Raw genomic sequence first — 23,053 nt, forward strand, 5'->3', positions numbered from 1 at the left:
ATTCACTTGTCTTTGCGTGACATGTTTACAAAAGCAGGGAAGCTGGAATAATGTTTGTCTGCATCAAGCTGGGGCAGATCTAGCTTTTCACTAGGGGGAGTCAGGGGCATATCCAGGAATTCCGGAAAGAAGGGCACAAAATAAAAAATAAAGGGGGCGCATGCATCCACTTTAATTTTTTTTTCACTTTATTTCTTTTATTTTAACAAAAAAAAAAACAAAATAAAGGGGGGGGGGGGGGGGAGGCACACCTGGTGCGCCCCCTCCTGGATCCGCCACTGGGAGTTGACCCAATGACAATGGGTCATAAAAAGCAAGCAAACAAACAAACAAACCAAAAATCACACCCACATACATACTATGTGGGTCTGCACACATGATGGGTTTTCCTATGCACATCACAGTTTCACTTTGGCAGCCCAAGGGGGGGGGGGGTGGTAGATGGTTTGACCCTTCCATAAATCCACCACTGTTAAGTCTTCCATAAAGTCAAGAATCTCCAGTGCGTAATACAGCCTGAGAAAATGGTGACAAAAGGCGACATCAATCCTACACGTCTTGCGGTCGGCCCGGTTTCCTCTTTTTCCTCCCAACTTGACTCTCCCTGTCTGCCCCGCCCGTTCCTGCACCCTTCCTCCTCTTCTTCTCCCCCTTTGGAGTGGCATCGCTGATCGTCTTCATGTCCCGCCAGATCTTTTCGCTCTCTTCATCTTCATCCTCTGCAGTTTTTCTTCTGGATTCTTTCTTTCTTCCTATCTGATCATCATCCTGTCAGAGCATAAACATTCATAAGGTTAATATACTGGTAAATTTAGAAGCTTTCATCTGGGCTATAAAAAAACCAACAACAACTAACAAAAACAAAACAACATCCAACAACAAACAAACACAACACCCATACACATGCAAATTAACAAAAATAACAACTTTCAAACTGATCAAAAGTGAATCTGCCTCATATTATGCTTTACTAATGCAACCATACATCAATTTACATACTTTGTTATCCTATCTGCACTGCTAAGAGGGCTTAGCAAGCAGTTAAATGTTGTTTGAAATGGTGGTTGGAAGTTTTCTATACAACTGTTGTTCCTTTGAAACTGTAATTGTCTTGGTGATTTGACAAATATTCATCACACCAAGGAGCACATTCCCCCCCCCCCCCCCACATCATCCCCACTAATCCTTCTTCCTCATATCATACACAAGCCAGAAAATCAAACATAAGTCTGTGAATACTCAATCCTGACTGGCTGATACCTAACTTATGTTTGATTGCATGTTTTTATGCAACAGGGCCCTGGGCCCTGTTTCAAAAGCTGTTTGTAAAGTTACGAACAACTAACGAGCAACTGGTGATCACTTCTGATGTGCTATACTTTTCAGAATTTCCATAATTCAGCACAAGAACGTATCACCAGTCGCTCGTAAGTTGTTCGTAACTTTATGAGCAACTTCATGAAACACCCCCCTGGTTCTTGGTCTCACACAAATATATAATGGAATTTTACATTCACTGATATATGTCTGCTACCTGACTTCAATACACAACTTTGAGAAAAGCTGCATACAAAAATGCTCCTACATTGTTGTTGTTTCGTGAAAAATTGCTCATCATTCTTGTCACAGTAAAATCGATCAAATGAATTATCGCAGGATATTTCTCTCACCTGTGTGAAGTCTCTTGATGAAAAAAGTAAGCAATTCAGCTTGGATTTGAGATAAATCTGTGAAGTGAAAAATGAATATTGAGAAAAGGATGCTGTTATCCACGAAAGTTACACCATTGTTACATCACTGTTACATCACCGTTTTACATCAACTGCTCTTTGTTGTGAAACCTCAATCAGTACTAAGGAATGACTGCGGAAGGACAAACGAGTGATACACCACACAGAGTAGCTGTTGTGATGAAGTATATAAGATGAAGTATAAAAGGTACTTCTGACGAAAGAATATTTTGCAGTGCATTAATCATGGTGAAATAAAACAGGATTCGGTGCTACTAAGATCACCTATCTCAAATTCTAATTAGTGTCTGCCCATGTCTTAAATCATGCTCAAGATAATTGGATCAAATGATCCTAATTGGTTGAATTATCACGTTGATGATGGGAGGATCGGCCCAAATATCATCCCCATGTATGAATCACTGCTGTCCCAGTATCCGGTAAATTAACAACTCTGCAGTGATTTACAATCCTGTCATGTTTGATTGTATGTGATCAAATGCTTCATGGGTTCATATGAAGACACTGCCATTTTTGGGAGTTGACCTCCCACTTATGTCTCATTAGAACAAGTCCATGTGGCTTGCCCTGTTTGAATCATGTTTACACAAAATTGGCTGATTTCAACAACAAGAACAACTAGAGAAGCACTCTGAGAGCGCAGACCTCCGCCAAGCATGCAAATCATTTTCACACCTGATTGTGATCTTGTTCTCCCGTAGAGATATCAGTGATTTCCACCCATACGTACTGCATTGTGTGCTGAAAGTTGCCAGATTTCCCAATATAGAAGCCTTTGTTACGTCATAAACCCTCAGCTGCACGGCGTGCCTCACCCCAGCAGCGCAGAAACTAGAGCACGCACTTTAGTGCGCGCAGGCAAACCTCAAATACGCGCCAGCCTGAACTCCGAAGTTCATTGACCCTACCTGCCAAAATGTCAAAAATCCTTCATAAATTCCCCCTAAATTCTTGGATCACTACCAAAAGTTAATCGTTTGGTACTTGTGTCATTCTCAACCTTTCCTGCAAGTTTCATCCCAATCCGTTAACTACTTTTTGAGTTATTTTGCACACGGATAAACTAACTAACTAACTAACGAACTAACGAACAAACCAACGGTAACGAAAATATAACCTCCTTCCTTGGCGGAGGTAATAACAAGAACAAACTGCTTCTGGACTCGTCATATTTCAAGACATCAAAGTAAAGATAAACATTGAAATAAAATAAGCAGAAGAAGCCAAGGTTAAGAAAGTGTAAACTATAGTAAAAATGCCTCAAGGGCTCAACATTCATTACATTCAGTGGCAGTGCATAAGATCTATGTACTATAGAAGTGGAAATTTTCGCAATGTTGAAGTTTTTGCGCATTTTGTGCAACCAGAAACTGGCGTGAAAATAAAAACACACAAATATTTTTGCTTGCCACATGTTCCAGTAGTCAATGTCTTGATCCCGCGGAATTAATAACACACAAAACTCATCTTACCTGCTCGAGTGTGAGAAATTACTCATGCGAAAATATCCACTTTTACAGTACGGTATATGGTTTGTACTGTAGTCTTCAGTACATCAAGATTCCACGTAAGCAGGATCTGCCAATCCACCCCTTTAACAACATAGTCTAAACCACCATGCTTCAGGCCCTTCATGCCCTGTAATGATTATTTACTAGACCTAAAGAATCCTTCAACCTCCATTTTTATGACAAAGGTGCACTTTGTGTACACAAGGTGTTGCATGGTCAGGCAAGCCTTCTGGCAACACAGTGCCAGGCTTTGCCATTGCCATGGATAATCCTTGTATGGGATGTAGGCGACCATGGACAGGAATTATATTGAGCCACAGCTATGTCCAGCAGTTCTTCTCGGCCTGAGGTAAATCAAGGGCTGTTTTGACAGCCCCACGCTTTTAAGCTATGATTCATGTATTTACTGAGGAAGGTGTTTCACGGAAGGGTGCTTGGTAACATCTGTTTGACAGATGCCAGGACATCAATCATGGCTGCAAACAAGGTCTACGACTCCAGATAAGCCATGAATCTCATCCAGTCCCCCTCTCCCTGTAACATCACATCCTGTGTCATTCCTGTGTTGATTTATTCCGCATCATAAAAATGACCCGACACTGACAAATACCGCTGGCTGTGATTGGGGGGGGGGGAAGATATCTCTGTGCGCATCATGCATGGTTCCCCATTAAATCTCAGAACATCATCTACACTGAATATGCCTTCAAAACATACCTTGGGAGCCATATCACAAATTGTCCATAAAAATACATGTATAAACATTCGCACGTACTGAAACACTTGTGTTGCATGAGATACTAGACACAAATAAAATTCTGACAGAATTTTCAGCTAGGAAAGAATGGGGGATATTTTTGTATGTAAAACTGTTATGACAGAAAAACTACCCTTTTCAGTCAAGCTGTAGGCCCTACATAGTAGCAGAAATCCTCATAGTGAGTCATACTGGTAGGCAAAGAAGACTTTTGGCTACAATTCGGCCTCCTACTTCTTATCATTCATCCTTGCCCTGCATCTCACTACTGATTAGTGATGAAGGAGAAAAATGGAGGTTGAGGATCTCTTCTGCTGAGCATCGTATCCCGTTTATACTACAGGCAGGTTTCAGAGCCTCCTCGAGGAGGTTTGAAAGCCCACTTAAAAAAGTGGTCTCTTGTCTGTTTATACTGCTCGGGCTGGTTTCACATCCTCAACAGAATAATACATTCAGATGAGGTTTCAGAGGGTGTATGCTTAGATTGAAAGGAACAGATGGCTCTACCACTGAGAATATCTGGTTCCCCCTCCAAAAGATCACATCTCATTTGATACACCTGAGAATGGTATTCAAAGGAAGTAATGATGATGATGATGATGATGATGATGATGATGATGATGATGATGATGATGATGATAATAATGATGATGATGGTGATAATAGTAATAATGATAATGATAATAATAATAATAATAATAATAATAATAATAATAATAATAATGATAATAATAAGAACTACAGAAGCACTCTGAGAGCGCAGACCTCCACCAAGCAGCTAATTTCCACCAATGATCTTGTCCTTCCATAGAGAACAGTGATTTCCACCATACGTATGCATGCTAAAAATCGCTCGAATTCCCAATACAGATGAAGCCTTTTATTACATCATCAACCCTCAGCTGCGTGACGCGCCTCGCAGTTAGAGCATGTACTTTAGTGCGCGCATGAAAACCTAAAAAATGCGCAGCTTGAACTCCCAAGTTCATTGACCTAACCTGCCAAAATATCGAGAATCTTTCATTTAAAATCCATAAAAGTTTCCAAATCACTACCGAAATTTAATCATCTGTTCCTTGTATCATTCTCAACCTTTCCTGCAAGTTCCATCTAAATCCATTCCCAACTTTTTTGAGTTATTTTGCACATGGACAAACAAACAAACGGTAACGAAAACATAACCTCCTCCCTTGGTGGAGGTAATAATAATAATAACAATCATAAGAAGAAGAAGAAGAAGGAGAAGAAGAAGAATTGAAGAAATAAGATTCTACGATGTTTCCCTCTATCTGGCCAGTGAACATGTATTTATAGTGCCAGCAAAGGAATTATTATACTCGAAGGTCCGCTATTGTTCCTCTTGGAGCTGAGGCTATGCTATTATTGGTCGATGCGGTAGTATTTAGCAAATCATTGACATTCCTGCCGGAGGGATAGGCTAGCTATTGTTCTAGGTCACATATTCGAGTAATAATGATGATGATGATGATAATAATAATAATAATAATAATCATAATAATAATAATAATAATAATAATATGATAATAATAATAATAACAATAATAATATAGTAATAATAATAATAATAACAATAATAATAATAATAATTTGTATCATTATTATCATTGTTATGATAACAATAATAATAATTATGATGATAACAAAAATAATAACAACAACACCAAGTTTAATCTCGTCAGTAACAGAAAATGTTATAAAAGCATCTTGCCCAAGATGAATGTACATACTGGGCAGGATTCATTGTCATGATCTTCTGCTAAAGAATCCCAAGTCTTATCTGATACACTATATTGTATTGCCTAGATTGATGTTCATACTGCACATTCCCATTTAAATACTGCATAACATACAAACATATGTCATTAACTGGGAAAAACACCAATAAGTGTGTGGTATTTTATATGTGTATATAAGAAAGTTAATGAGCACATCCTTATATTCTCCCTGTAGCTGGTTTCAAAAGGTAATTTCAGACTGAGATATTACCGATACTGTATTTTTCACTTCACAAACATACACACACACACACACACACGCACACACAGAGAAACTTCACAAGTCATCACTGATATTCAGAGTGATTCCAAACAAAATGTAACTGTCAGCCACAATGCCATTGAAATATTACCATAATCACTACCATACTCATAAAATGCCTGACAAGAGCAGACTACAAAAATTCGGATGACAAACAAAGTGCTTCTCTTTAACCTTGGAGCCCTTAAAACTAGAAAAAAAAAACAAAAACAAAACAAAACAGAAAGGGACTATGGAATGCAAATGTTGTTGTTGTTGTTCATTTTCCATCTGTGAAGATGGCTGGATAGCCCATATTCAGCTACACTAAGCTGGTCTTCCATGGGGTCCAGTTGGATGTGGGGTAGGACTAGAAAAAAAAAACAAAAACAAAACAAAACAGAAAGGGACTATGGAATGCAAATGTTGTTGTTGTTGTTGTTGTTGTTGTTCATTTTCCATCTGTGAAGATGGCTGGATAGCCCATATTCAGCTACACTAAGCTGGTCTTCCATGGGGTCCAGTTGGATGTGGGGTAGGACCACTTCACCGGGTTAGACACCCTGCTCTTTGCGATGAATGAATGAAGCGGGATCTTTTACGTGCATGAGCTGTGACTCTCTCATACACGGGACCTCCATTTTATGTCCTATCCGAGGGACAGAGTGTTTTGCCTCTTGCTAGAGGGGACGGTATGTTTACACACAACATTGCTCAGTCCAGACTCAGGTTCGAACCCGGGCCGCGTGATCGTGAGGCAGACGCGCTACCGACTGAGCCAACTCACCGCCCAAGTCACCGCTGACTTGGATTGATTCAAGATACCCTCAACAAACTTTATGTGGCCAAATGAATAAATATGTGCTACATATTTTATAATATCTACTTTGCTTCTTCAGATAAACTGGACACACCAACGTTACTATTAACAAGGTAAGTGCCATAATGTGTCTCGCCCATTCGCGTACAAGAAATTGTACACGAATGGGATATAGCATATAAAACTAGAAATGTCGCTATGGCGACTGGTATGCCTCCGCCATAATGCATGATTCTCCTAATAGGTCTATAGTACATGTGGACAATGTGTGATTACATTTTCACAAAATTGGCAAAATATTAAAATGACATGTTTGTCACAAATGTATTGAATGTTTACCTTCCTTGACCTATGTTTAATTGGATGAATAGGAGAGCATGTACTTGGGGATTTAAGAACTTTAACTTGACTTTGACCATTTCATAAGTTTATGCACTGAGTAATTTTCAAGGTATGGAGAAAAAGCGCAATTTCTGTATTGAACAGTAATTTGTTATCATTTTCATCTGGCCTTTGATTTATAAGAGAAGCACTGTCAGGCAGAACATACATAAATTCAGCATGTACTAAGTTTCAAGATAACTTGAGCCACTTCCGAGATATGGAGAAAAAAGTAAGTTCAGCACTTTCACTTGATCTTTGACCTTTTGACCTTTGACCTTCTTGGCAAAAAAAAAAATCCCAGAGAATCTCTATTGGGTTAGACATGCATACATCAAGTTAAAAAAAAAAAAAAAATATCCTGCTGGCATTGCATAAATATAAGGAAAATAGTAAGATTTTGAAGTATTGCCCTTGACCTTTGACCCCTGACCTTTGACCCCATGAACGGACGGACAACCCGAAAACATAATGCCTCCGGCACCACTTCGTGGCGGAGGCATAAAAAAAGAGATATAACAGATAAAAAGAGATATAAAAGGGTAAAAATTCATGGCAAAAAAGAAACGTGCCATAAAAACTTAACATTGGGCCCTTAAAGTTTGTTGACCCCTGCCTGTGACCTTTGACCTTGTGGTGACCATCCACTCCCCAAGGGACATCTACCATCCAAGTTTGGTCACAAACGGACCTATGGATCAAAAGTTATGACCCATAATAGAAATGCGCCATAAAAACTTATGGGCTCTAAAAGTTCGTTGACCCATGCTTGTGACCATTGACCTTGTGGTGACCATCCACTCCCCAAAGGACATCTACCATCCAAGTTTAGTCACAAATGGAGCTATGGATCAAAAGTTATGACCCATAATAGAAACGCGCCATAGATACTTAACATTGGGCTCTGAAAGTTCGTTGACCCCTGCCTGTGACCTTTGACCTTGTGGTGACCATCCACTCCCCAAGGGACATCTACCATCCAAGTTTGGTCACAAACGGACCTATGGATCAAAAGTTATGACCCATTTAAATGCGCCATAAAAACTTAACATTTGGCTCTAAAAGTTCGTTGACCCATGCTTGTGACCATTGACCTTGTGATGACCATCCACTCCCAAAGGGACATCCACCATCCAAGTTTAGTCACAAATGGAGTTATGGATCAAAAGTTATGACCCATAATAGAAACGCGCCATAAAAATTTAACATTGGGCTCTAAAAGTTCGTTGACCCCTGCATGTGACCTTTGACCTTGTGGTGATCATCCACTCCCCAAGGAACATCTACCATCCAAGTTAAGTCACAAACGGACCTATGGATCAAAAGTTATGACCCATAATAGAAACGCGCCATAAAAACTTAATATTGGGCTCTAAAAGTTCGTTGACCCATGCTTGTGACCACTGACCTTATAATAACCATCCACTCCCCAAGGGACATCTACCATCCAAGTTTGGTCACAAATGGAGTTATGGATCAAAAGTCATGACCCATAATAGAAATACGCCATAAAAACTTAACATTGGGCCCTAAAGTTCATTGACCCCTGCCTATGAGCTTTGACCTTGAGGTGACCTTCACATATGGTAAAATGTGAAACTTTGTATGACCCCTCTTCCCTCGAAGTTTAATTGCAATATTGAAGCCCAGAGTAAAGAGTTATTGAAGTTTTTGTAGTGTTACGGACAGACGACGGACGGACAGACGCCGCAGGCGATCCCTTAGTCTCCCCGCACCTCCGGTGGGCTCAACAAAAATATAACTACCAGTAACAAAAGACATGCGGGGAAACATGCACAATATACTTAGTCTATTGGAAGGTACATTCCAGTGTCTTTTGTGAATCATATTAGTACCTTACTAGTGATTGACAGATGATGTCATTGACAGAATCTTAGTTTGGAAGGCTTTTCTTTAATCATAAAACATATTATATCACATACATTTAAACCACATTTAGGGCTTAGAGACATTTCATGTGATAATGCGCTATATAAATATTGTGAATCATTATAAGTGATGATCAAGATATTATGAATTAATACAGGTCAACATGCATAGCACTGCATAACTCATTGCATAGTTCCTTTAATATTGCTACATGTCTTACTCTGAGCAAGACACGGAAGGGGGGGGGGTGAAAGAAGATATTTATTGACTGCGGTCATTCCAGTAAATGAGCAAAGAATGAACCTCTGTGCGGTCACAAAAAAGGGTGAACCAAATGTCCCCTGCATCTAGTACTACTGGTCTAACATATATTTGAAATTTGGCAAAGTGATTATGCAATGTCTTCTCTTCACTGTCTTTCATTTGCTCTTTACAGGCTTCAAACTTAAAACAAGATGCACCAGTAGATGTATAGAAAAAAGAAAATGTGAAATAGAGATATGATAGTCTATGTTACATTTCTGAACTTCATGTTGTTTCTTGCTTGTTAAAGATGAACTGAGGTTTCTAAAGTGTCAGTGACTTTGTAGCGGGCAATCATGTACGTCCTTTCTGGCAATTCCTGGCCAAAGAGGGCGCTTTGTAACATATCATGGCAATAACCCTTTGAGTGACAAACTTGAGCTAAAAAATAGTTACAGGAAAACAATATACTGGACTTGCAAAGCATGAAGGAAGACCATGTTTAAAATACCTACTAGCTCCAGATGCACCCCTGAAATAAAAATACTTTATCCATCATACAAGAAATAGAATCATAATCCAGTCTTTGTACTGTGTGCTAGGTTGATACTGACTATTGCTGCTCACATGGGGTGATCCACAAGGGTTTGTATCACTCATCCATTTTCAAGTGTTTGAGAGCATGTTGGGTGGACCTCTTCACAAGGTTTGTACTCTGCTCTTTGCAAAGCACACAGTTGGCCCCTTCACATGTATACGTTTCGACTCCCTCTCACAAAGACATGGGCACTTCCTTTTGTGCCATGTATCACTGGGAAAGAGTGTTTCTGCATCTTGGTAGAGTGGATGGTATGATGATACACAACTTTGCTCAGCTAGACTCATTGGACCCCAAACCCAAGCCCTTTCACTGCCCGGCTGACATAATGCCCACTGAGTGACCTTGCAGTCCTACAAACCTACTAAATATGAATACAGAGTATCACTACGTGCTTGGGACCAGTCAACTGAAATGAATCCAGCATGGACTGGGCAATATTTCATTATTGATGTGACTACATCCATGCAGTATCAAGAAACTACAAGACTGCAGCACCCTTGTCCATCTAAAGCTCAGAGGGTATTGATGGCTACATTCCTAATAGGATGATGGTGAAACTTGGGAAGGTACTGACATAGATGGATAAAACGTAAATGGAAGACCAGTGCCTACCTTGCTCTTGAGTGTGCCGTCCTGTCTGTCGTGCACCCTCAGGAACCGGTCGAGACCACAGGACGCCACCAACGGCAGAGTGGGATGGCATTGAATATCTCGGATGCTTCCTCCAAAGCCCTTGTATATCCTCCCAACGACCCCTATTTGAGTCACAGGAAAACAATGCTACCACATCAGTATCTGAGACAGAAATACCAGAGTCTTAAATCATGTGCGACGTCTTGTTTGATCATTTCTGCATGTAACTGGTGAACGACTGAAGGAAATGTGTAACTATAGGAATTACTGCAGGCTATCTATACTGAAATGTATTGGAGAAATTTGAAAGGAATAGCCAGTAATCTGCAGAGTCTGTTTACTCTATGAAATACCTATTGTCCCATAAGCCCTGGGACAAAGAAAAAATATGCCTGCCAGACAGCAATATTTCATTGTACTAATCTTTTCTATGGCAGAAGAAAGTTTATGAATAACACATTTTTTGTGCTTTTTTTTTTTTTTGTGAATGGCTGGAGAACAAGGAACACTTTTTCATTTCCAGTCTGTCTATATCATCTTTCTCTTTAGCTGGGCAATCAAAAATTTTTATGAAGGCATGAGCGAATTAGATACAAAAAAAAAAAAAAATCACCCAAAGGTACAATTGCATTAATGTTATTGCTGAAATTGATAGAAATAGTCATATCACTGTGTAATGCCATATTTGTATATAAAGTGTAAATGAAATTGCTGAAAATTGATGTATTTGTGAAGCATGCCATACAAAGAATAAATCAAATCAAATCAAATCAAACCCTACGATAAATCAGGAATATTGTGGGAACATTTACCTTTCCGCAAGTCAATTTCAGCCATTTTGCCCTGTGTGTTTCCAACTATCACTGACCTGAAAGGTAAAAAGCATACATCCAGCAGTCATGTATGATCCAAGCTTTTTTTTTCATATTTTTAGGGCCTTTTTAACAAACAGACTTGTAATGACCTTAGCTATGTCTTGCACCTGTGTAGGTTCAATGGTTATCAATTTCAAGGTATTTCGGCAATATACAGCACAATGCAACTCTCATCACTCTGAATGGCTAGACAAACACCATTTACAATAGTACAGCTGCCTTCAGCACTACACAGAATATTTCTCTACATCCACACACTTCATGATACTGTAAACATCAATATTTTCTCGTGATTAATTCTTCGTGCTGAGCGGTTCGAAAACATTTCATGAGTTCTTGAATTCAAACTGCACAAATTTCAACCCATTCAACATGTGCAGATAATTGTGGAGATATTTTGGCGGGTATTAGAATTTTGCGCCAGCAAGAAGTAGCATGAAACACACAAAAATTAAAGTACTGTAAAAATTTCAGTGTTTACAGTATCATTGCGGTTCATCAAAAAATTAAGAATGCACAACAAGGAAATTTGCCCACAAAAAAACCAAAGTGGTCCTGGACTGGCAGGTATGTCATAATGTTACTGAAACTATGATGACCATTGTACAAACTTTGGTAACATTTAGCACAATGCTTACATTCATTTGTTTTTTCTTTCTAGAATGTAACTTTTTATAGTGAGATACTTGCTTATTACATAACACAACTGCCAAATGCAACTTTTGACACGTGAGGTAGCATGGAATAAACAAGCCAGGAAAAACAAACAAACGCAATAATACATCACATAAAATATCTGTTCAAGTGTCTACCAGTACTTACTTGTCACCTGGAACCATTGCCATAGAAATGAATGGGTACTCATCAAAGGACATGTCAAACACAGGCCTTCTCTGAGGTGAGCTGGGGTCGTACACTCTGACCTGATGAAGCAACAAAAAGCAAAAATTAACAAGAGTCTAAGAAATCATACAGCTGCATAACACCTGTTTGTTGATAAACTGTGAGAAAGAGATTCTTACTCTTACTTTCTTTTCTTTTCTTTTAATCCTGATTAAGCAAAGGTGTTCTATGTTATCCATGATGACAGAGGGTATTCATCTCTTGAAGCCTTAGCATTTTTTTTTTAATAAGACTATAATTATTCAGGTTTTCCTTTATTGTATGATTAGTACATCTTCCTTTGATTTGAAAAATTGACAGAGACATAGCCTGATAATATTTGTTATTGGTAACATAACATTGCAGGATGCCTAGATACTGGTAACATTTGATGATCTTGGATACTAACCCCACGGTAGTTGTTACGGAGATTTACATTTTTATGAGCACTTAGGTAATCTCCAAGAGAGCGTTATCCAGAGATCGGATGTCCAAAGAACAATTGATGGACACAAGCACATATTTTGTTTTCAAGTCACAAACATTTCACAATCGCACCTGATGATGGCCAGTACAGGTGACTATCTTTGACGAATCCTCCATGAACTGCATGTCGGTCACCCACACGGGTACCCTCAGATCCAGGAAATCGTTTCTCACCTGCACAGGTATATTAATTTCATGCACAATAATCATACATGAAGATAATTCACTGTCATTAGGAATGACTGTTGGCTTTGTATTCTGTTTTTCCGCCTTCTCTTCTTCTTCTTCTTCTTCTTCTTCTTCTTCTTCTTCTTCTTCATCTTCTCCATATGCCTGATATTTGAAGGTTTGCGTGGTGATGTGAGTTTTGTGAAAAGAGGTTTGTCGTTCCCATGATATCCTGATGCTGTTTCTACTGATGATTTCATGTTGTTTGAATGAACACAAATGACAAAACAAAATCAGATCATAATTGATGCATTTGCGTAATCAAATAAATCTAATTGCTTGGCTGAGCAACATAGCAAACTTAGCACAAAATCATACACAATATCAGCTGTGCATTATGTTAAAAAAAATAAAAACCTTGCATTGAACACACAAATGTGCTCATGACTAAGGCCTCAAAATGTGGTCTACTTACATTTTTGGCACGGAATACAGGTTCTGTTGGTCTCTCCAGATTCCAGACTTTGAGATCATTCTCCTTCCCTCCAGTGGCAACCTGGTTTCTCTGCGTAGGGTGTTGCCGCATTCGGCACAGGTTGGATCCGGCGCTGAATCCTGCCTGCAGTAAACCAAATGAACAGTGCCAAAACATTACAGCTCGTATCATTACAGATTTCTTTATCATGCGTAAAGTCACATCTTACAATAGCCATATCTCATTCCATTTTCATGGTTGACATTATACAAGCTGATTAAGATTTTGGGAAGTAGATAGTGAAAAAGAACTCACTGCAGTTGCCTTGTTCTCACATCACAGACAACCAAACTAGCTTTTCTTGTGTTGCATTACAAACCATTTAGTAATATTAACTGATTTTGTGATGCGGAGTACCGTAGGCAATGTGTGCAGGAAGACACTTCTCCAAAGCAGCCTTTGGCACATTACTTTGTGTTTTGCAGAATGCATTTTCTATGCACTTTATTGATGACACTAAAAATGCAACAACTGTGGCGCACACAACACTCAACTGATATTTATCTCGAATTGAGCTTTAGTAGAGCGAATTTTCGGTAATATTGAGTCTGAAGGTTCCACAGAAAATTCTTCATGATGCTGGATGCTGATAAGAATCCACTCATAACACCGATTGAGCTGTTTGAACATTTTGTGGATGACATGCATCTGATGGCATATAACTCCTGTGGCTGCCTTGCATATGTTATGAAACCCTGCAAAAGCTGAGAATAGCTTCTTTACATTACAGGTCTCTGAGAACCCTTCATATTAGGCACTTGCACCACCACAACCACCACCACAACAATAAACAACAACAACAACAACAACAACAACAACACTAGAAAAAAACAAATAGAAACCTTGAGTAATGACTTACTGTTGCTTCATCGCTTCCTCTCTCCCAAATCTGGACTAGTCCGGATTCCTGGCAAGAGACCAGTCGGTTATCTTCAAGGACCCCAAGTCCCTTCAGCAGTCCCTTGTCCACATCACACTGTACAACATCCTCTTCATATTCTGTTGTCTTGGTGTTGAACAGGCGAACTGTGCCATTTCGTAACCCTAACAATACCTAATGAACGGAGAGAACATTGATGATGACATCATTGGATTGTGACTATTACGAGGGCAGGCTTTACAAGCAATTCATTTGAAATTGTATCAAAGTCTGTGAACAGGTAACCACCACTCTCTTTATTTACAACCTTGGCTACACAAGTCAGCCTGTGTGAGTCAAGCTTTATGAGAACTTGTCTTGTAATCTCTGATTTTTGACAACTGTTCACTGTGATATTTGCTTAATCTTATTGCTGGATCATGACAGGATTTGCAGTTTGAACACAGGAACAAGGAATAGGAATAGGATTTGTTTGGAAAAAGTGAACACCAAAACCAATGAAGCAAAGCAGCACACCAACAGCTAAAATCACTTGAAGGTATCTGTATTCTGCAACATTATTCTGGCACCCTCTGAAGGACAGTCAGCTCATCAGCTGATCACCCAAGCACTTGCTTAGGTCACTGAGATTGGCTCCACTACTGAGGACAATGGAAAGTCAACCCAACAACACCGGAATAAAGAATTTGGAGGAACAGGTTTTTGTCTCAAGGGGTAGTCTCCACACCTGTAGGGGATGTCTACAAACCCATCGAGGAAAATGTCACCTATGAAGCTCACAAAGCTATCATCTTTGATATTTATGGAATTGTGATGTAATGAAAGCCATCATTTGGGACCTCTTTAGTTTATTTCATATAATATAAGAATGACCTACCTAGAGTAAATAATCAAGTGTCCAAGTTTCCTTGTACATGGCTGATGATGAGTATAAATCCCACTGAGCTAGAGAAAGTGGTTAACTATGACTTTAAGCACAATATGTGACTGGTTATTACACAACAAACTCAAGCTCAGGTGTTTAAAAACACCATTTTATGTTTAAGGTTTTAAAAAATTGTAAAATGAGTGGAGATGTTACCAAGAAAATTGACAGTTTGTCTTGCGAGAAAAGTCTAACAGTGTAAGTTCCTTGGGGTTATCATAGACTCAGAACTAACGTGGAAACCTTATGTTGATGATAGTAAATCAAAAGTGTTTAGCCATATTTGTATTTAAGTGTTACATGTTATAATTACTGAAACCCTATAACTGTCATGTTATAGGGAGGCAAGATATCTTCTTGATCAAACTTTGGCATTAACCCTTTAAGACAAAGAAATTTGACCTATGTACTTTGATTAGTGGAGTGATCATACAATAATATGTATGAAACCTGACTCTTATCTCCTCAAGGAGCTTTACATTCTCCAAAACAGAGAGCCCTTGCAGTTACCTCAAAGTACTGGTAGATTATCACAACAGTAAACAGAATTTATATCAATACCTACAAATTGATTGCTTGAATGCCAAGACTAAAAAAGATTGAATATTACACACAATTGAATATAAAAACCTCATATTGTTTTTGAAGAAGAAAAACAAAGAAACAAAGAAACAAAAAAACAACACAACACAAAACAAAAAACACAGCACATCTCGGACAGCAGTTCAATCATGAAACAACTTATCAGAGAAAATAAAAAAAGAAACAAAGCTCTTGGCTCCCCTGAAAACAACTTAGGTCTCTTTTTGTTCTAGAATTATGACTATCCCATACATGCACCCTCTGTCATGATGTTTCTTTTCATTGTTCCTTTTTGTTTTTGTTTTTGTTTTGTATCAATTCATTGTTTCAATGCATCTACAGATGTATATATTTTTTTAATCTCAATTTTGCTACACTCATAATTATCATTTGCTTTGATATCCATTAGATTATCATTTCTACCCAATGTGTTTCATTGAGGTGTGATAATATTGCTATAATTCATACCGGTACTTGATTTGCCTTTGTCCATTTATGCATGTCTAAAGGCTTGCTGAAAGACAACCTCACAGATGACTTTTTATCTTTTCATCCTTACTTAATCAAATAGAACAAAAACAAACTCCTAATCAAAGAAAGAATCGAGATAAATCAAGGCAGTTCACAAATACAATTATTCACCGTTCAAAATCCTTCATATTTTCATGTAAAATCAAGGATAGCATTCAATTATATTTGTATTCATCACGAATGAAATTTTGTTTTTTTTGAAAAACAGATTGTTAAAGCTCTGAAAAAGAATTGCCTAGTATTCACAAGGACATATGGCGAGCTCTTAAATTCTAGGTTTAATCAGTTAAAATTCATTTCCTTCACTATTGTACTTCACTCAAATCTAACTACAGCACATATATCCATCAGCAGCATATATGGATTACTTTAACATATGATTCTGAATGAAGTACTTCAAACTCAAAAGGGACAAGTACACTAACCTTGTCTTCTGTATCATTCAACCAGGCCAGTGAAACTATCTCCTTGTCTTTTTCCAAGCTTGTCAAATCTGTAAAGTTTGCTCCAATGTTTTCCTTCAAGTTGATTCCTGGACATGGATAGGAATCAAATAAAGAAAAAAGAAAGAAATAAGTTTAGTTCCATTCTGCAATAGCCCGACCAGACGCTGTAGTACGCTGTGCGAATACAGCGTCTGACCAACGATGCATGCACCTTCAAAGTGGGGAACCACAACACGACTACAAAACTTATTAGAATTTATACGTTACTCACGTTAAGTGCATGCTTGTATTACAGAAGGTTCATACATCTTGTAAGTCCATAGAGAGCCCTCACGATAAGTCCATTGAACAAAAAATAGCACTTTCTAGCGCAGCAGAACAGTGAAGGAATCCCCAACCATCAGGGTTCATCGTTGCAGAATTCAAAAATGGCGAGTGACTACTCAGCAAATTATGCATGGGCGTGCGTGGCTGGAAGTGCAGCGATCTATTGCGTGTGTGCGCTCTATGGTAGCAGCATGCACGGTCGACAGATCGAGTGAACTGCCGATTATCAGATGTACCGTTTGCACATGCTGCATATTAAATCATCATTTTCGGTAAGTTGTAAAATGTACATTTCAATATTGATAGCATAGATATGAAGTCTCATCATTTTGTTCTTGAGATGAGTTTGAGGTAACAAAAAATGATCTAAAGTATCAAAATTCTTCGATCGCATGGCGATTGCTGACCTCTCTTCGTGTTTGTTGCTCCGTTGGTACAGCCCTGTCGCTACTTTATACAGCAACTGGGCTGTGTATAGTTAATTCTGCAATAGCATTTAACATGTTTAACTTCTTCTTCTTCTTTTTCTACTTCGGTACTCGACAGGATCCATCACTCTGAATGTAATGTCAAGAGGACTAGAATTCTAGTTAGTGTCCCACGCAGTGTAGGCAGACTGTGCTTATAATACAAGGTGCAAGTCAAAATGCCACATCATTTAGTGGTCAAGTGATGAGAGTGCACCCTTGAAGGCTTCTAATCTATTGATAAGGAAGCCAGGATGCTGATTGGGAGCGCATTCCATGCCAGTACAGTCCTCGGAAAAAAAAAAGAGTTCTGGCATAGCCGGGTTCGTGCAGGTATAGATTTGAACTTGTTTGGATGATAATTTCTAGTGTTTGTGGAGAGCATGGGTGTCAAGAGTCTCGGTGCAAAGATGGTGCCAAGAGATGGATTTATCAACTGTTACTAATTAATAATAATATTAATAATAAAGGACATTTATATTGCGCAGCTACTTGCCATAATAATATACTCTACTGCGCATTACAAAATGACATGCATACAAGAAATTCAAACAGAAAATACATTACTTCAAAAGATGACTTTTTAACCTGGCCTTAAACTCATTCATTGTAACTGCTTGTCTTACGAAGGGAGATTATTCTATAATTTTGGTGCAGCGTACAAAAATGCCCTGTCACCAAGAGTAACTTTTGATTTCCAGATGAGATGGATATTTTAATCAATTGATATTGTCGATTATGGAGATTCAATACGTTCAAAAATAGGGGCCTACAGCTCATCAAATCACTCGTTAAAATAAGATTGATGTCTTTACAGAGGTATTCACATAACCATTTGACGGTGATAATGATAATACAGTGCGCACTTGATTCAGACATGAGCATGATGAGCTTCAGTTCAAGGTTTAATTTCTACAAACATAAAACTGAAGGTATGGGACCAATTAATACTGGTCGACTCGTGACAGTGTCCATGCGCACTAACTTTTTATCTTTATCGCTAAATGTCAATCATATTAACATGAGTATAAATCAAGGCAAACGGCACCAATACATGAATGAATTTCCGAAATCGAACCTTTCAATATTCCAGTTTGGGCCCCTACCCAAATTTGGAATTGTCGCTCATGATTGGCCATGTGGGCTGCCATCTTGTTGTTTTTCTTCTTTCGTCGTAGTGGGTGCTATTCAAATCAACCCGCTCGCTCTGAATCAATCTACTTGTACTTGTACACTTGCTTGGAGAAGCGAGCTTGCTCTGCGAGCATGGAATAGCACGACTTTGCGTGCATTGTTATCGGCGGAGCTGGCAGGCGGAGATCGAGAGTCCAGCCATCCCCGATTTTTTAGTGGATGGTCGCGAATGTGACTCCTCATCACCTCACACCGTCGCCACGCATATACGTAACCAGTTTAATTCCAACACATACCAGCGCTGGAACACGCTATCAGTATGTATTATTGTACTAGACGTCCAGCAATTACTACTACTAGGGGTTCTACTAAGTTTCCAGCTACATGAAGAGACCGTGGAATAGCGTGAGCGAGTTCCTCAACAAGGTCAAGGCAAAGGGCTTCGTCTTAGACTTTGGATCACCGCCGTTGGTTTGGAACCCCTGCCACACATACCACGTTAGACTGTCAGTGTAGGCCTACAGCCAAAAAGGAACAGGAACAGATTAGACCTGCAAGACTCAGAGTCAGAGACGGTAGACGTCGACATTTTTTTTTTTTTCGTAGTGGTTGTTTGTCGAGTGTCGAGGCGATAGTGACCTTTTGATACTAAGATGATCTAGAATCTAGTCAGTGCAGTAGTCTAGAGACACAACTGAAGCCAAAGCCATGCCCATATGAAGGGTAAAATCCTAGTAGGAGCAAATATTGAAGTAAAATTTGAGACAAAAGCGTTGTGGAGTGCGTAGGGACCTAGACTGGTATTCGATACAGGATGACTTAATAAAAATCCTAGACCCCTACAATTGTACAGCCCTAACATCATTAGTTTATTGGTTTGATTTGACTAAATTTTCAGATTCAAGGCTCAGCACAAGAACTGAAGCTGCCGGTCTCTTCATTTGAAAAGACTCTTCTTAAGAAGACTGCAGCATAGAGTCTTGTTACAGAAACTTTTGTATGTGTGTGTGTTTTTTTTTTGACAAACATTCAGGCGGAGCCAAAAACACCATCACTGACACTGTAACGTTACTGAACATGATGTTTGAGGATGAGATGGATGGTTGCAGGCATGAGGCGTAACGAGACATCACATAATCAATGAAAAGGACCAACGTCGGACTAGACAGTTTTTATCTTTAGATCCCTTGCGACCTTGGCCTTCTGTCTGTCTTGTGACTTGGTGGCTGTATGTCACTGTGTTTTATAGTCCATTATAAATACAGTGAACAACTGGAACAACGGCCCTAAACGTCTATTTCAATTCAAAGAGACATGGAAAAGTCGAGAAGAACCAAAGCATCACTCGTTGCTGAGGTAAGTTAAAACGCTGTAGTGTGTAGGTTCTACGCTTCTACAATCATGCAATACATATCACAGCATGACAGCAAACATGCATCTTGAGGTGAGATTTGAGAGTGCTTAGTTTCATGAATCATGGGACCTGTAATTCATTATTAACCTGCTGAAGACCAGATATCTAGTCTCGAGTATACTCGGGCTGGTGTCTATAGGAAACTTGTGTTGGAGCAAAATCAGCTTGTCTTTGACGGGTTAAAATTTCTGTTTACCATTGGTAGCAGTGATTTAAAAATGTTTCCAGTAATATTTGAGTTATCACATTTGATGCAAATGTGTAGGTCAGTTGTATCACAAAACATCCTATCATACAAAAATTTTGCAATAAAGCCTGAATATATTTATAAGGAGATATCACTAATTTTCTCACTAAACCATAAGCTGCATAACTATAGACGGTTTAGTCTTGACACAATTGTAACAATTTTCACATTTCGTATATATTTAACAATACTTAACATTGATTATACTGATTAACTTTTTTACACTGGTTTCTATCCCTAACTCACATTGTTGAACTATTTTGAAGCAATAAAGCTGGGTTTTTGTTTCATCTGCAAATGGTAAACAGTGCCTTTAATATTCAAATTTAGTCTCCCACTGTCAATCTTACATTTTCTGCAATATATATATATATATATATATATATTTTTTTTTTTTTTTGTATATTATCAGTAATCCAGAGAGGTTTACGAGCCAAGCCACAGTTATTATGTACTTCAAGACAATGAAAAGGCATTACTACATGTAATACTGTAGAAGTAGCACTGGTCTCCATTAAGACGAGAGTGGAATTCTTGCATGTTCAGCCTCGCACAATGTCATAATTGTCCTCCTTTGTGCAAGATTTCCTTATCCCCCCCTTCATACCACTTGCCAAATGTGGGCGAGTATGTGCATCCATGCACAGTAAATCTAACCCAACAAGGTTAGGGTCATGTAAAGTGGTAGTATGGCAAAATTAGTAAGGGGGGGGGGGGGATGCATCAGGACCTCTATTCCTACTTTGGTGATAAATGATGAAATTGTGATAAACATTGCACCATAGATGCATGCAAAAAATTGCACATTGCTTGCTACTCTTCTGGGTGCAGAGGTGCATGTGTGGCTGAAATTTGCCATCGCGATGCTGATGTATTGTCAGGATATTGTGGCCTTCAATGTTCCATGTATGATCTTGATCAATGCACAAATGCAAGACCAGGAGTTTCCTTTCTGGTTTTACTTCTACGTGTAGTTTAAAATCTCCCAGAGACTAAACTCTCTCTAAAACTTTGAGAGAATATACAGTACTTATGCTATGACACCAACCAAACAATTCAAGAATTGAGTGTCTCACTACAGTGAAAATGAGAGAGCCAGCCAGCATTGATATTATTCTTTTCTGCATTCTACGAAACAACTATATATAGAGTCTGGATACTACGGTAGCCTTGTATTAATACAGTAGTTTAGGGTCATACTTGTGTTAAGTACATGCAAAAAAAAAACAACAACAATTGCACGACTATGGTGCAATCGAGCATTTAAAGTTACAGTGACTGAGCTGTTCTGTGTTTGAGTCTCTTTGTTTACAAAACTCTGTTTTGCCTATTACGGCGCTGATATGCTACAGCTGTATAAATTTTGCAGTTTTGAAGGCACAATCCATAGTTCCAACATCATTCAGTACTCCAGATTTTCTGTCACTCTACATATATAGTGTATACACTGTATTTCCATATTTTATTGTGTTTTTCATGAATGTCAGTATCTGTATGCAGTGTGTGGGATTTACAAATCATGTTAAAGGACAAGTTCACCTTCATAAACATAAGGATTGAGAGAATGTAGCAATATTAGTAGAACACATCATTGAAAGTTTGAGGAAAATTGGACAATCGATGCAAAAGTTATGAATTTTTGAAGTTTTTGTGTTGGAACCGCTGGAAGAGAAGACTACTGCAGTGTATGTATAGCTTAGATGTCACATGCGTACAACAATATAAGGGAAATATAAAGAGAATTTCACAAAATTCCATCTTTTGAAAGAAGTACACATTCCCCTGACTCGTTACCGACAAATGTTATGGGTAATATTATTCCCCCCGCCTTTAGAAAGAGGCAAGTCAAGTGCTTTTTTATTATGCGAAAAAAGTGAAAATATGTGGAATTTTCTTTTACATTTTCTTTATACTGTTGTACGCATATGACTCACAAGCTGTAGTAGTCTCCTCATCCAGCGGTTCCAACACAAAAATTTTAAAAATTCATAACTTTTGCATCGATTGTCCAATTTTCCTCAAACTCTCACTGATGTGTTCTACTAATATTGCTGCATTCACTCAACCCACATGTCTATGAAGGTGAACTTGTCCTTTAAGATTGAGTGTCTTTGCTAAGTTTTTGAGCTAACTGTACTAAAGACACATGCTGAAAATGCATAAATACTTGATGCTCTGTTGTGATTCTGATTATTAATCAAATTCTTGAGGTATATAAAGTGTAAGGGCACTATCCCATCAACCTGCAAACCCCAACTTCTGTTTTCATTTGTTAGCATGTAAACAGATGAAATATGGAAACATGAGAATCAGATGAGAATGCTGAAAAAATGAAACTATTTATTCATGTGTTTTGTTGTTATTGTTGTTTTTATGGTGACGAGGTGTGCAAAGTCATAGAAAATCATCATGACAGTCCTGTAGGTGCATTTGGTTGTTCCACATAACAGTTTGCTTTAAACTAACATCTGAACTTTGCCCAGCTCTATTACATTACATACTACACTGTGCCTGTATGCAAGTCATAGAT

At 38.6% G+C, this 23,053-nt stretch overlaps 2 protein-coding genes across 2 annotated transcripts in view; one reads left to right on the forward strand and one right to left on the reverse strand.

Annotated features, from left to right (window-relative positions):
• Positions 1-549: 549 nt before the first annotated feature.
• On the reverse strand, positions 550-18,879 carry LOC139735534 (WD repeat-containing protein 74-like). The gene is made up of 10 exons (XM_071646290.1): positions 18,807-18,879; positions 16,914-17,020; positions 14,430-14,624; positions 13,511-13,654; positions 12,940-13,041; positions 12,322-12,422; positions 11,437-11,492; positions 10,604-10,746; positions 1,671-1,727; positions 550-768 (listed from the first exon to the last, which is right to left on the reverse strand). Exons 1-10 carry the CDS (start codon positions 18,877-18,879, stop codon positions 550-552), a joined length of 1,197 nt encoding a protein of 398 aa, XP_071502391.1.
• Positions 18,880-19,902: 1,023 nt separating this feature from the next.
• The window catches only part of LOC139735532 (E3 ubiquitin-protein ligase UBR2-like), a 63,771-nt gene continuing 60,620 nt past the window's right edge, over positions 19,903-23,053 (forward strand). Inside the window, exon 1 of the mRNA XM_071646288.1 lies at positions 19,903-20,218. Coding sequence (XP_071502389.1) covers positions 20,177-20,218 — 42 coding nt within the window. The 5' untranslated portion in view covers positions 19,903-20,176. The remainder of the gene's footprint in view (positions 20,219-23,053) is intronic.

The sequence above is a fragment of the Diadema antillarum genome, unplaced genomic scaffold (assembly GCF_040938485.1).
Source record: "Diadema antillarum isolate AM-2024a unplaced genomic scaffold, OU_Dant_1.0 seq00000584_RagTag, whole genome shotgun sequence".
Classification (NCBI taxonomy): Eukaryota; Metazoa; Echinodermata; class Echinoidea; order Diadematoida; family Diadematidae; genus Diadema; species Diadema antillarum.